General features: G+C 37.9%; 1 protein-coding gene across 1 annotated transcript; it reads left to right on the top strand.

The window, feature by feature from the left end:
- The first annotated feature begins 12,609 nt into the window (after positions 1-12,609).
- Positions 12,610-13,889, top strand: LOC108523514 (platelet factor 4 variant). The gene is made up of 3 exons (XM_017864155.1): positions 12,610-12,876; positions 13,194-13,320; positions 13,446-13,889. The coding sequence occupies exons 1-3, from the start codon at positions 12,786-12,788 to the stop codon at positions 13,531-13,533; spliced, it is 306 nt and encodes a 101-aa protein (XP_017719644.1). The 5' UTR covers positions 12,610-12,785; the 3' UTR covers positions 13,534-13,889.
- The last annotated feature ends 2,105 nt before the right edge of the window (positions 13,890-15,994 follow it).

Raw genomic sequence — 15,994 nt, 5'->3', positions numbered from 1 at the left:
GATCATCAAGTTCTGATTTTTTTTTTTGTTTTTTTTTTTGTTTTGTTTTGTTTTGTTTTGTTTTTTAGAAACAAGACTTGTAAGTTTAGTTTGTTCATAGAAATAGAATGAAACATGGTTTCTAACATCCTTGGAATTCTAGTTGTCAGGCCCATTCTACAAATGGTCACTCTATAGAGAAAACAGATTACAGTATATTACCGAAGAGTAATCTAAGAAACTGACAGCTACTCTTCACTCTTCTGACCATTCCTAGTTGATCTTGCTACTAGTAAACTCAAGGACTAACATATTTGGGGAAATTTAATCTAATGTAAATATCCTAGGGATATGTCTTCTAGTTTCTTCATACTAACCCCTAAATACTATTTTCACTCTGTTATCTGTCTGAAACTCTATCTTATGTAAAGTCACTTGATATTGAACAAATGCTCAGCTAAAATCTACTCTGCTACTGTTCCAATTCAGACAATTTTCAATGTATAATTAATGTCTTTCATTATACCAGACTTTCCTGTTTGCCTCTATGTGTGACGCATTCACATAATCCTTCAATTCCTGAAGGTATGACAAGATCTATGATAAAATATGACTAGTGGCTTTGTTTTTCTATCGTAGTTTTAATTCCTGCTTAAGCAAAATAATTGCTGTGGATAACTCTCATGTTGTATATAATTTCAAAATACCTTCCTGTACGTTACAAAATGAGAAATTTACCAGATGAAGGGAGCACTTGGGAATTTCTAGTTGTCTCCCTGACTAAATGAAGGAAGAGGAGGAGAATGTACCATGATTTAGATTTTGGCTGACAGTCCTGGTTCATCCTTAGTCAGCAAAATTAATATTATATTCCTAAGAAGGATTGTTCATACCTCAAATACATGGAGTGAGATAAGAACGCAGAAAGATCTAGAGTTTAGGTGTATAATTTTGTTTCTACAAATTTCAAAGTCCTGTTTCTGAACATAGATAAATTGCAAGGACCCTTCTCTGGAAAATCCACTTCTTTTTTTTTTTTTTTTTTCAGATGGAGTCTCGCTCTTTCGTCTACGCTGGAGTGCAGTGGCGCGGTCTCGGCTCACTTCAAGCTTTGCCTCCCGGGTTCACGCCATTCTGCTGCCTCAGTCTCCCAAGTAACTGGGTATACAGGTGCCCATCACCAGGCCTGGCTAATTTTCTGTATTTTTAGTAGAGACGTTTCTCTAACACATAAATTTATGATGTTTGTTTTAAATCTACCTCTAGGGTTAAAGAGAAAACTAGTTGACTTATTTCCAGCAAGAGAAGCTAATTACACTTCTTTATATTTTGTGGTGCAGTACAAAATTAGAGCAATTGGATTTCAAATCTGGTTTTGTGTATTTTCAGCTATGTGAGCTTGACAGTTTGTTTCACATCTACCTTCCCCAGCTTCCTCATCTGTAAAATCAGTATAATATCTATCTCACAGGCACTACTCTGGAACAAAGTAGATTCTCGGTAAATATTATTAATAATTTCTTTCCCAAGACTGCTAGTTCAAACTCCCCTTTGCAAACGAGAAAACTGAGAACTTAGTAGTTTAAGCATCCCTATTTTTTTTCTAAATTTATTTATATTCTTTTACATATGTATGATTAATTTTAGCACTATTAAAATTTTCTATGAGTCTTTTATAGAAGCTTTTGAAAACTGTATATTCCATTTTTTTGTGAAGTACATGGTAACTATCAAAATTTATGATGTATTTTCCTTTATATAAACATTCATCAATTAAATATCAATTTATTAACCTTTATTGGTAATCTTGTTACATACCTGACCCTATGCAAGATCCTTATAAATATGGAAATTATAAAAATGAACAGCTTTCAGTCTGAGTTAAGGTCTCTTTATAGCAAATATACTGTTTCCCACAGAGCAAAGATTTTCTAATAAGGGGAGAGAAAGAAAGAGGAGAAGTGAAGGGAGGGACTAGGAGAAAGGAAAAGGAGAAGAAAGAAGGTGGAGAGTGGAGGGGCTTGTGTTTTGTGTTGTCTTTTTTTCTATTTTCTTTCTTCTTTCTCCTTCCCTCTTCTCCTCATCTCTCCCCTTTCCTTCTCTCCCTCCCTTCATCCTTTCTGTTTATTCCTCAGAAGTAAAATAACACTATTTAAAAGAGGAGGAGAAGGACCCAGGTACCCTAGCAGAAATCTCAGCCAGCAGCCAACACCAACCACCTCCCACAGGAATGAGGCCAGTTTTGATTTTCACCCATTTCAGTTGCTTCTGACTATACCCACTTAATTGCGCATAGCAGAAGAATCTCATATTAATATGTAGAATTATCAGAAATAATAAATTGTTGTTTTAAGCCACTAAGTTTAAGGTTGACTTCTTACACAGCAAAAGAGGATCAAACGGTACTTGCTAACAATTGAATGTGTTTGTAGGCTCTGGGAAAACATTGTACTGGAATTTCCTCAAATGAATGAATGTGTGGTGAAACTGGATAACAGTCATACATTTGAGACTCAACAAATTACACTGATTAACATAAACTGAAATGAAAATTCTCAAGCCTGCAAAATTTTGCAGCACTTCTATGTAACAGTACCCAGGAAGATATTTCCCCAGCCCCACTCTCCTCACTTTTTCCCCACCCACACCTCATGCTTCACTGGAAGACAGTAAAACCTCCATTAACCTGAGTGCCAGAGGGCTGAATGATTCTTATCAACTGACAGTCACACATAAAACACATTTGTTTTCAGCACTTAATAGAAAATCTGTTATTGACTAGTATTTCAATTTATTGATTAAAATACTTTAACAAACTGACCCAAAATTTTTACTAGCTATAGCTCTATTCAAATTGTTTTTATGATTGATAACTCATTAACTTTGTACTTAAAAGAAGGATTTGGGAAATGTCAGCTCAAAATATTTTATGTAAGGCAGGAATAATATGTCAATTTCAATGGATAGTGGTCCTCTGATGTCTCTAGATATTTTCTTTTAAAATAGCTAACAGGTAAGTTCTGTTTGGGGTCTTAGAAAACTTCTTTGTTGACTGAATGGCTGTGCTATTTATTTCATGACTTAAAGGAAAAGAGTTGATAAAATTTCTTAGCACATACACACATAAAACCCATGGTGACAATGTAATCTTCTTGAAAAGGCTGTCAAATTATTTTAATATTCAAGAACCTCTGACAATTGTTTTACCCCTAGTATTCATTTAGATTTATAATTTTGTATAAGCTTACTGCTTTTAACTGAATAACTTATTTGAAAATATATTTTAACCATTTGTGTACACCTTGCCCTCCGTACTGTGCTTCTCATCTTTGAAATCAAAGGGAATAAGGCAAATAACAGTAACAGTAATGAACAGTTACAGTCATCATAGTAGTAGTAATAGTAGAGTATTATACATATCTCATTGCTTTACACAAGTATTTTAGATTTCTCTTTAAAAAGAAATAGTTAAATGACTAAGTTACACAAAAATGAGAACTTCATAATGCCTGGCACATAATAGATGCTTAATCAATATTTTAAATAAATGAAAACAAGCAAAAGCTATTTTATATCAAATGTTGACTAATAGGCTTATGCAATTGTAATGACTCAAGAAATGTTTTAATACTTCCTCATGAACTTTGCTGACAATGTATTGTCTGTGACAAACCACATTTGTTGATTAAGACAATGACTTGATGATACTGTGCCCCATGCCTACCTCCTTCCCGGTATCAACCAATTCAAACAGCATCATTACTTCAGAAGACGTTTCATATAGTTTCCTCAAAAGGATTAGTGACTTTTTAAAAATCTTGCTAATGAAACAAGGAAAAAAAACTGAATAGCGTTAAGTATGGAAAGAAAAAAGTGTCCAGTGAAGCTAGTAAATATTCTCAGCAATGTGTTTAGGGGGTTGAACAGAAAATGAAAGATACTATGAATAGTGTTAAAAACCTTTATCTCTTGCTCTGGAAATTGTTTTGATCTTACATTTGAATGAAAATGTATCTCATTTGAGAATTCACAATATCTCAATATCAATAATGAGGAAAGGCTATAAAGTCATCTCACAGAAGGAACTCGAAAGAAGCCTGCTCTCCTCATTCTGTGTCCTGCTGAGCTTATCTCTGCAATTGACTCCACATCTCAACTCTCAGAAGAACCCGAACTCTCAGCTTATCCGCTTCCTTAAGACTAGAAACTTCTGTGTTGGTACAGGGAGAAAAGTCATTTTAGTTTATTAGATTGTACTGCTAAACTCTAATTTATAAGAAAAAAAAATGAGGTGGAGAAAAATAAGGGATACATTAAAAAACAAGACCGAGGCGGGCGGATCATGAGGTCAGGATATGGAGACCATCCTGGCTAACGCGGTGAAACTCCGTCTCTACTAAAAATACAAAAAAAAATTAGCCAGGCGTGGTGGCGGGCGCCTGTAGTCCCAGCTGCTCTCGGGAGGCTGAGACAGAAGAATGGCGTGAACACGGGAGGCAGAGTTTGCAGTGAGCGAGACTCCGTCTCAAAAAAAAAAAAAAAAAAAAAAAAAAAAAAACAAAACAAACAAAACAAGCAAACAAACAAACAAAAAGCAAAACAAACAAAACAAACAGAAAAAAACCCAGGACCTAACAACTTAAGTCGGCATAGTCAGGAACTATCAAACAAGAAAAATTGACTTAAAAACTTAAGTCAGAAGAAATATTTACTACATTCATTTTTTTGGCTAGAAAGCAATTTTGCATATTTAATATTTTGAGAATTCCTTCAAATATTCTTTCAAGTGATGGGGCTTGTGCTTTGTGTTGTCTTTTTTTTTTTTCTATTTTATTTCTTCTTTCTCCTTCCCTCCTCTCCTTTTCTCTCCCTTTTCCTTCTCTCCCTCTTTACTTTCTGCTTATTTCTCAGAAGTAAAACAGTACTACTTAAAACAGGAGGAGAAAGATGCAGGTACCGTAGCAGAATTCTCAGCCAGCAGCCAACACCAACCGCTTCCCATGTGAATGAGGCCGTTTTTAATTCTCAGTCATTTCAGTTGTTTCTGATTGCACCCACTTAAGTGAGCTTAGCAGAAGAACCTCACAATAACATGCAGAATTATCAGAAATAATAAATAATTGTTCATAAAATTCAGTTAGGAAAAGTAAGAAAAGAATATGGGAAGTTTAAATAACATCCTAAGAGTTATACACAGTTGTAGCAGGAAGACTGCTTATAGCTGGGACCACTTGTATCTGCCTTGTTCTTTATTGCCAGTCTTCCAAATGACACTTTCATGCCACACGTTCTATTGGTCATGTGGAGTTTGTAGCTAATTAGAACAAAAAAGAGAAACCTTCCTTCATGGGATTTATATTTGTTGATTTACTTATTAACACTGCTTAGGACCTACTTTATCCTGCATTATCCTACATGCAATAGGATACATGAGACATTCAGAGAAAGCTAGGACATGCCTCTGCCTTTAAAATGTCTTATTCAATTGAACAAGCAAATCTTATAAATGCGACAGTGATCCAGACAATAATATACAATCCAACATGTGATGTATAGGTATACTTCTGTATTTCTGTGAGGCTTAGTTTACATGCAATATTTCCCACCAAGCTTTTTAATCAGGACCTGAGAATTCAGAAACAAAGGTTTGATTGCAGCTTCTTTTTGTTGTTGTTGTTGGTTTTTTGTTTTGTTTTGTTTTGTTTGAGATGGAGTCTCACTCTGTCATCAGTGCTGGAGTGCAATGGCGCAATCTCAGCTCACTGCAACCTCCGCCTCCCAGATTCAAGCGATTCTCCTGCCTCAGCCTCCAGGGTAGCCGGGATAACAGATGCATGCCACCACGCCCAGCAAATGTTTTGTATTTTTAGTAGAGACGGGGCTTCCCTGTGTTAGCCAGGATGGTCTCGATCTCCTGACCTCGTGATCTGCCCGCCTTGGCCTCCCAAAGTTCTGGGATTACAGGTGTGAGCCACCGCGCCCGGCGTGATTGCAGCTTCTAGTAGTTCAAAACATCCTTAGGGTCATAAACAAGGCAGAGGTTGAGTAACTATTGTTCCTACCATAGAATGTCATGCAGCCATTAAAAAGAATGGGGCAAAACTACATCAAAGTAGCATAAAAGGATGCTGAACCCATAATTTGATTTATATATATATATATATATATTTATTTATTTATTTTTATTTATTTATTTATTTTGAGACAGCGTTTCACCCTTGTTGCCCAGGCTGGAGTGCAATGGCGTGATTGAACTGATATTTTGAAAGATAAAAGTAAGTTGTATAATAATCTATATAGAGTGATCCCATTTATATAGAAAAGACCTTCATATACCTCTGTGAATAGTATACATGTATCTTTATGTACTAAAAATGTTTCTCTCTGTATATGTATAAATGTGTGCATATAAATCTACATAGAATAGAAAACTAATCCCAAATTCTTACAAATGGTTACCACTGAAGAGCAGTAATGTGGAGTAATGATGATGAGGAACTTGAATGTTTTATTTCAAATATATCTGTAGTGTATGAAGTGTTTACCACAAAATATATCTATTTTCTATTAGATTGAAAGGAAAGGAAAAAGTCAATATGGTAGGTCTTGCTTTTTAAATTGTACTGAGGTGGTAGAAACAAGTAGCTTATTTTATAATACAAAGGAGGATGCATTTTGTTTATAGATTCTGGATGAAATTACAAAAGATAATGCATTTGGAAGACGGAAAGAAGCCCATAAGCTAAAATCAAAAGTACATCTTTTATGGTAGTTGGCTCTTATTTTACTCACATACTCCAAACTAATCCAAATATTTATCAACAACCAGGAAAAGAATATCTAATTCCCATAGCTTCTAGAAAGGAAAGATAACTCTCTCTTTCAAGGGCCACAAGTTTGTGCTTTTGGGTGTTCCTAAAGTCCATTAAGCCTGTACACTGCATTATAGGAAAGTCAGGACATATTGTTACCTAATCATACAAAGAAAATGCATGTAGTATTTCAGCGTAGTTCTTATCTTCCTAAGTAGAGTTCTTACATATGTGTAAGGGAGATAGGTACTGAGAAAGGGAGAGTGGGAATGTGAAGTGATGCATAACATGCAACTTAGTAGGAATTTTGACCTGTCTGGTCTTTCTCTGGGTTGGGCACAGCTTGACAGGCTTACGTGTGGATCACCACATACCTCCCTTCTCCCTTCCCTACCTCTTCCCCCTTTCTGGCTTTGAGGGATAGGATATAAATGACATCTTCAAAGCATGAGAAGCCACTTATCTGCAGACTTGTAGGCAGCAGCTAACCCTCATGTGCAAGTCTTCTGGCTCTGGAAACAACTCTAGCTCAGCCTTCTCTGAGGCATGAGCCTCAGACTCAATGCCACCCCTTCCTGTAACAGTGCCAGACCATTTCGTGCCCTGCAGGTGTTGCTGCTTCTGTCACTGCTGCTGACTGCTCTGCCTTCCTGCACCAATGGGTAAAGTAAGAGAAACTTAGGGAAAAGCAAAGGGAGAGACCTACCGCCTGCACCTGTTGCTGCTTCTGCTATACCTGTGTCTGAGAGAAAGACTAGCTGGTGCCCTGGGTCTGGAGAGTGCCATTATACTAACAACTCCAATTGGAGGAGGCACACAGAGGGGGCACTTCATATGTGCTGAGCATTCTGCTGGGCACTTTACTAAAGCTTTACAGATCATATTCACAATGGCCTTATGAGAGAGGTACAACTACTGTCAATTTACAAATAAGGAACCGAGCGAAGTATTCATGACCACTAATCACATTTTCTATTGCAGCTCGATGTGTAGACAGTGTCTTGTACATTGAACTGCACTGCGTGTGTGTGAAGTCAGCCTCTGGAATTCATCCCAGCAATGTCATCCCAAACATCCACATTTATTTGCTGTTAATTATCATGGGCATGTCTAGTCTAACAGTAGAGTAGAGCAAGAAAAATCAATAAAAATGTATTTGTAAGGAGATTCTCAAATAAAGAAGACAAAACACTGTGCAATGGTTAGCCAGGAATTAGGGCTAACCTAGGATGGATCCACCAACATTCATTATTTGAAAGTGGTCAGGTCAGGAGCCCATTGCAACAAAGTCTAAGTGCTGTAAGTCCCTGCTTCCGTGTCATTGCTTCAAGAGGAAAGTCCTCCACATTCACTTCCATCCCCATCTGTATTCTTTTCTGTTCCTCAACAGATAATTCTGTTGTCTCTTGCAGAATCATGTTGAAAGATGAGAGGAAAATGTGTCTGGACCCAGAAGCTCCCAGAATCAATAAGATAGTCCAGAAAATGTTGGAAGGTGGTGGGTCAGCTGCTTAATCTGTTCACTTTCTGCCAAACCTGTTTACCTCCCAGGAAGGGCAAGATTTTAAAGACTTTCTAGAATTCTTATTTTATCCAAGATACCTACTCTTACTGTGTTAAAATTCAGGTATTTTCCATCTTGTCTCAAAATCACATTTTATTCTGAGAAGGCTGGTTAAAAGATGACAGAAAGATGAAAATAAGCAAGCCTAGTTTCAACATAGTGTATGGTTTACTCCCTAATTCCTGGCTAACCATTGCACAGTGCTTTGCTCTCTTTATTTGAGAATCTCCTTCCAAACACATTTTTGTTGATTTTTCTTGCTCTATTTTACTGTTAGGCTAGACATGCCCATGATAATTAACAGACTTTATAATGGTCAATGATATAAGAACTCACACAGAGCCCAGCGTAGAATATTTGCTCAATAAATTTTTGTTAAACTATTTAGGGATGTAATAGAGTTTTCCAATGTGCTAGGATGTCTTGTTTACAACATTCTCTGAAAGTTTTTTCTAATGTTTATTTTAGCCTTCCAGTGCTGAAAATAATAAAGTTGTTGAATGTAAGTTTTGTAAGTTGTGATTATTTACTTTAAAGTGAATATATTTGCCACGAGTAGAGTAAAAATATATAGTGAAAACATATGCATATATTCTATAAAGAAAACTATGGTATTTTCTGGAACAACATAAAAAAGAAAGTTGAAAGAAATTTAAAACCTTGCCCCAATATTAGATTACTTAGTAGGTGACAGAGTGGGAATTTGAAACTCTGCTCTCAATACTGCACCATGCCACTTTTCTCAGCTCTTCTTCCTCGAATGAGGAGATTACATTACATATAACATGGTATTATTGGCATACAAAATAGGACTTAATACATAGATAGCATACTGTATATACTATAATGATTATAGGAGAAGAAATAAGTTCACCTACTCCAATTTGTACATGGACTTTGGGGAAGTACTCATGTACTAAGCATGTAGTTTACAACTTTTGTGCTATTAAGGAATGCTTTCTTTATCTCCTCACCATCATAGGTTCAATACCTTAAAGTGTTTTGTCTATAAAATAAATGTATATATTAAATAATAGCCAAAACTATACATAAACACGTAATAAAGCAGTAAATGCAAATTGCAATTCTTCTCCTTAGCTTTTTTCCCAATTATTCAAAGCAGCTCAAGCATCTTACTCATATCTCTTGTGTTTTACCACTGAAACTTGTCAAGGCCAGCTCCTGAGACATAGCACAGTGCTTACACTACATTTATTCTTCATGAGATGCAAGTGTCTCTTACTTTTGTGTGCAGTTATTGAGTTATTCTATTTAGATGCAGAGAAAGAGTAGTTTAATTGTCACTTGCTGCTGCCTGAATTCTTGTATGCTGCCAATGTTGAAATCTGGGGATAAGGTTGTACAGACCTTCTATGTTGTCCATTGAAATGTAAAATCATCCCTTTTATTTATTCTCAGCACTGTTAATTTTCATTTCCATGGAAATGTTGGAATTACAATGTGTTCTGCAACAGTCATTGAGTTGTATACCAGATGTTTAAAAATACAGTCAAATGTTGCTTAACGATGGGGATACGCTCTGGGATATACATCACTAGGCAATAATTGTGTAAACATCATAGAGTGTACTTACACAAACCTGGTATAGCCTACTACACACTTAGGCCATATGTTATGTCCTATTGCTCCTAAGCCACAAACCTGTACAGTATGTTACTGTACTGAATAGTGTAGGCAAATGTAATACAATGATAAGTACGTGTGTGCCTAAACATATTTAAACATAGAAAAGGTATGGTAGAAATATGGTCAAATAGAAAATGGTAAACCTGTAGAGAGCACTTGCCATGAATGGAGCTTGCAGGACTGGAAGTTGCTCTGGGTGAGTCAGTGAGTGAGTGATGAGTAAATGTGAAGTCCCAGGACATTACTGTCCAATCCTGCAGGCTGTATAAACACTATACACTTAGGCTACATTAAGTTTCGAAAAAATATTTTTTTATTCAATGATAAATTAACCTTAGCTTACTGTAACATTTTTATTTTATAAATGTGTTAATTCTCTTAATTTTTGACTCTTTTATAGTAATACTTCACATAGAACACAAACACATTGTACAGCTATAAATATATTTTTTCTTTTCTATCCTCATTCTATAAACTTTTTAATTTTTAATTTTTTTCACCTTTTAAACTTTTCTGTTGAAAACTAAGACTCAAACATACAAATTTGCCTATATAAGGTCAGAATCATCAATCATTGTCCTCCACATTCATTTCTTGTATCACGGGCAATAAGACACATGGAGTGGTCATCTTCTAAAATAACAATGTATTTTTCTGGAATATTTTCTGAAGGGCCTTCCAGAGGCTGATTCATAGTTAACTCTTCTTCCATTAGTAGTAGAAGGAGTTCACTCTAAATTAATGATTAAAAAGTACAATATAGTAAATACACAAACCAGATACAGCTTTGTTTATTATAATTATCAATTTTTATGTACTGTACATAATTGTATGTGATATACTTTTATGAAACTAGAAGCACAGTAGGTTTGTTTACACCAGCATTACCACCAATGCATGAATAATACATTGGCTTGCTATGATTTTACAACAGCAATGGTGTCACAAGGCAATAGGAAATTTTTAGCTCCACTATAGTCTTATGGGATCATCATCATATGCACAGTTTATTACTGCCCAAAACATTGTTATGTGATGCATGACTGTACATAAGTCACAGAGAATTGCTATTGAAGAGATCACTATCTGGTGGGAGAGGCAGACTAGTGGACAAATAATTGTGACCATATGTGACACGTGTCAATATAAATGTATGTTCCAATTATACGCTCTAATTGCTCCAATTGAATAGATATATGAACATGTCAAAGCCTCATCATCATCATTTTCAACACATTATCTTCACTACTGTAGCTGCTTTGCATTGAGTCCCTACCAGTACATTGAAATAGTGATAAACATTATGATATCTAATATCACAGTGTTTTCCATTTAAGAAACAAAACAATTTTAAACACTTATAAATATACAGACACACACACACACACACATATATCTACAATGTATGTGTGTGTATGTTTGTGTATTCTGTGAGAAATACGAAAAACAGAGTTCTGCAAGATAGAACAATAAGGGAACACGATTACATATAGCTGTCAGGGAAGGTCCACCTGAGGAAGTGATATTTAAGCTGACACCAGAAATATGAATAGGTCCTAGCCAGCTGAATAGGCAGGTGTTGGGAGAGTAGGAGAAAGAACTGCATATTCCTACAAAAATGCAGGCTTTCTGAGCGTTAGAATATCAGCTAGTTCCATCCAGTGGGTCCCTGACACCCTTCACCACTGTTAGTCAGTGTGACAGGGAACCTCGGGCTTTGGGTTAAGGGTGTGCCTTGCCCTGATCAAGAGCCAAAGTCATTCTGTTTTAGAGAAGAGAAGACAGTCGATATGGATCTCTTCCCTTTTCCCATGTGGGATTCTGTTGCATCCCTTCCACTGTCACCTCCCATCATTCTCACACTCAACTCCCAGATGCCCTGAATCCTCCCGCAGAGAGCATCACTGCTCCCCACCAACAGTGCAGCCCATCTCACCCCGTCACTGGCACAGACTGAAGACACAGCAGGCACCGGAAGACGTGGCCTGGCAAACTCTCCTTGTCCTCTCTTCTGGGCTATTATTCAGGATGGGAACAATGAAGAAACATCCAGAAACTAAGTTTTTATAAAAATAATGCATTCAAATATTACTTCTGCAATTTTTCTAAGAGTTACAGAAAATAGACCTTGCGTCCTAGAGTATACTGGGTGATTGTCAGTGGAGCCTGGTGAATCTCATCCAGAGACTAGAGAAGTTTTCTACATGCAGGTGAAATTCAGAAGAGTCAACGCCTAGAGACCAAATTAAGCTTATTAGTATCAGAAAACAATTGCAAACAACACACTCTTCAAACACACAGCTGCCAAACTCGGTAGTAATCAAGACTGAAGTCAGGAGCACATGAGCAGTTCTTGAGAAGGAAACAAGAACTGTCTGGGTCCTGAAGCCACCTGCTGTGTAAGTTGCATGGTGACTACAGAGAGCTCTACTATGATACAACACAGAAAACATTTCTCTTCTAAGATGCAAGTAGTGCTTCTAACTCCACAAATGTAAGTGTATATAAACTGGGGTTGAAGGTAAGCATCTTTGTACCAGCTCCCAGTCAAGGCAGCTGCCCCCAGCCTTTTGTTTTGTAATCTTGGCTGGCCAGAGTCCGAGTCTTTACAGCAGTGTCTTAGCTCCTGCACTACAGTTCCTCGCTGTCCACCCCCGGCTTCCGGACTGGAAGAACAGGGACTGAGGATAAAAGAAGCCTGGTGAGGCCAGGAGTCACTGCCTGCAGAAGCCCAGCCCGACTTTCCCTGCGCACTGGGATCCTGCTTGAACCTCTGCTGCAACATGAGCTCCGCAGCCAGGTCCCGCGCCACCCACCCGGAGATGCTGTTCCTGGCGTTGCTGCTCCTGCCGGTTGTGGTCGCCTTCGCCAGCGGTGAGAGCAGAAACCAGGCTGGAAGGGCCCGCAGCGGCGAGGGGGGAATGCGGGAAGCGCTGGGGCTGGGGAGGAATCCTCTAGGATCATGATCGCAGCTACACTTACCGCGAGCGTGCTGAGTGTGCGGGTACAGTGGCAGGCACTGCACGGGCACCTCGCCACCTGATCAGCACAACTTCTGAGAGAGGTATGATTTATGGCTAAGGAAAAGAAGGCTGAAGGTAGTGGAAAAAGTCCCTAAAGAACCTCTGGCTACTCATGGAGTCACCATTCCGTCCCCTCCTCCTCTCTTACCCCCTCCCTTTCCCCATCAGCTGAAACTGAAGAAGATGGGGACCTGCAGTGCCTGTGTGTGAAGACCACCTCCCAGGTCCGTCCCAGGCACATCACCAGCCTGGAGGTGATCAAGGCCGGACCCCACTGCCCCACTGCGCAACTGATGTGAGTCCTCGCACTACCTCAGTCAGTGCCCCCTCTCCGTGCCTCTTTTGCCCATCCCTCCCCCTTCTAATGCCATTTGCAAACCCAAGGACTGAAAGGCACACCTCTTCTCTTTTCCCTGCCAGAGCCACGCTGAAGAATGGAAGGAAAATTTGCTTGGACCTGCAAGCCCCGCTGTACAAGAAAATAATTAAGAAACGTTTGGAGCGTTAGCTACTAGCTGCCTAAATGTGCGCTTTCAATCCAACTGTGAAAGAACCTTCTGATGTTTGTATTATCCTTCTTATATTAACAAAGTAAATCAAGTTGTGGTATAATCAATCTATTTCTTAACAATACTGCAAAAATAATGCTGACACATCACAATTTCATATTTTAAAATTTCCAGAATTTTAAGCAAAAAGCATTATGAAGGAAAACTTGGCTTAATAAAGACTGATTTTGTTCAGTGTTATATGTTAGCTGATACATATTTGTTCATTTATATGATTGCAGTACTTTATAGCTACATATTTACCTTGAATGTTAAAATTAACTTGCCAATAAATATTAGTAGCTCTTAAGCATTACTCAACAGCTTGTTTTTTTTAAAAAAATAAATGAAGTAAATAAGCAACACTCTGCTTTTATCCCCACAAATTCCTTAACATTGGAGATATTAGGATTCTGGAAACTAGGAGAAGTGTGAGGTGATATTTTCATTCATCCTTTAGGAAGACATTGCTCTACACTGGGGATAAATGAAGGAGTTGTAATGTGGGCATATTAGTTTCCTGTTGCTTCTGTAACAAATTACCACAAACTCAGTGGCTTAACCAACACAAATTTATTGTCTTGTAATTCTAGAGGTCTCAAGTCTAAAGTAAGTCTTAAAAGTTAAACTCAAGCTGTCCCCAGAGCTGTATTCCTTCTGAAGGCTCTAGAAGGGAATCTACTTCCTCTCCTTTTTCACCTACATTCCTTGCCTCATAACCCTTTCCCCAGTCTTCAACCTGCATCACTCCAACCTCTACTTCTCCTCTGTCTCCGCTGACTCTTCTACCTTTTATATCCCTCTTACCTCTCATAGGAGGCTTGTGCATACATTGGGTTCACTTGGATAATTCAGAAAGGCTTTCCAACTCAAGTTCTCTAATACATCTATATATCTATATCTATATTTATCTATCTATCTATAGATACATATATATTTGCCATGTTAAGCAACATATTCATAGTGTCCAGAGAGTAGAACACAAGGATTTCAGGGGTGGGGGGCATTATTCAACCTACCACCAAGGACCAGAAGGTAGAACCTACTTGAGGCAGGAGAAAGCTACCGACTCTTGTTCATGAGCTAGTGCAATTTTGACCTAATACGACAAGGTATACAGATAGGATTAAGATCTATGATAAAATACAGATGGTACAATTAAATCTCTGTGGGGAGCTGGAAAGGAGGGAGATACCTAGGATGACAAACTAAAATAAACAAAATTTATAGATACTTATGAATATCATCTAAAATTTCCACATCCACATTGCAAATTAGTATTATTCCCATTATAGAGATGAGGTGACAGTCTTGAGAAGGACACAGCTTGTCAAAGGCTGAGCAGATCATTCTGACTCCCAACTCCCTGCTCTTGCTTTCACATTGTGCTGTCTTTCACACAGGAAAGTGGCATGTTAGCAAAATCCATGAACTAGCTGTTGAAGGTGGAGTAGGAATTTGTTGGGGGGATGGGTGGGGCGGGCAATGGGAAGACTGGAACTGACTCAAGATAAATAACAAGTAGAAAGACACAAGATCATTTTAAGTCATTTGCATGTTTGAACAATAGTTCATAGCTCTGCAGGGTTGGAGTATCTATGGGGAGAGTGAATGAATAAAGGTCTCCCAACCAGTTTTTGCCCACTTAGTGTTTTTTATCTTCAGTACAACTTATGCACTACTACCCAAATTATATTTCCAAAACCCAAATATTTCACTTCCCTGAATAAAATATTCAAGGTCCAAAGTCCTTAACCTGGCATCCCAGGCTGTGCTACACTCACTTTCCCTCTGTGCCTTAGTTTTCATATGTGTGAAATGAGGACATTATGAGTGCCTAACTTTATGGATTGATTATCTTAAGAACTATAGAGGATATATGCAAAACATTTGGCACAGTTCCTTATACACAGTCTGAGCTTAAAAATGAATGACTATTAATTCTATTATAGTATTACATTATTGGTATCAATATTTCTCTTAATGCACCATTCCAGTTACTTTGCAGTGTTGAGTAAGAATTTTTTTTTTTTTATATATATATTTTAAGACAGAGTCTCACTCTGTCACCCAGCAACCTCCGCCACCCAGGTTCAAGTGATTCTCATGCCTCAACCTCCTGAGTAGCTGGGATTACAGGCAAGTGCCACCACTCCCAGATAATTTTTGTGTTTTTGGTAGAGACTGGTTTCATCTTCTTGGCCAGCCTGGTCTCAAATGCCTGGCCTCAAGTGATTCACCCACCTCAGCCTCCCAAAGTGCTCAGATTACAAGCACGAGCCACTGTGCCCCGCCTGAGTAAGCAATTTAACAGAGGGTGTTTTTTGTTTTTGTTGTTGTTGTTGTTTTGGAAATAAGTTTTCTTTTTTTCTTTTGGTAAGAAATTCTGGCTAGGGCAATCAGGCAAGAAAAGAAATAAAG

The sequence above is a fragment of the Rhinopithecus bieti genome, unplaced genomic scaffold (assembly GCF_001698545.2).
Source record: "Rhinopithecus bieti isolate Rb0 unplaced genomic scaffold, ASM169854v2 scaffold_75502, whole genome shotgun sequence".
Classification (NCBI taxonomy): Eukaryota; Metazoa; Chordata; class Mammalia; order Primates; family Cercopithecidae; genus Rhinopithecus; species Rhinopithecus bieti.
Note: the sequence above shows the minus strand (reverse complement) of the source record. Positions and strands in the feature narration are given on the sequence as shown.

Bases quoted from the DNA above. Each gene is read 5' to 3' on its own strand.
- LOC108523514 (XM_017864155.1), top strand. From the start codon at position 12,786: ATGAGCTCCGCAGCCAGGTCCCGCGCCACCCACCCGGAGATGCTGTTC. The intron at 12,877-13,193 runs GTGAGAGCAGAA...TTTCCCCATCAG, and splicing joins TGTGGTCGCCTTCGCCAGCG to CTGAAACTGAAGAAGATGGG. The intron at 13,321-13,445 runs GTGAGTCCTCGC...TTTCCCTGCCAG, and splicing joins TGCCCCACTGCGCAACTGAT to AGCCACGCTGAAGAATGGAA.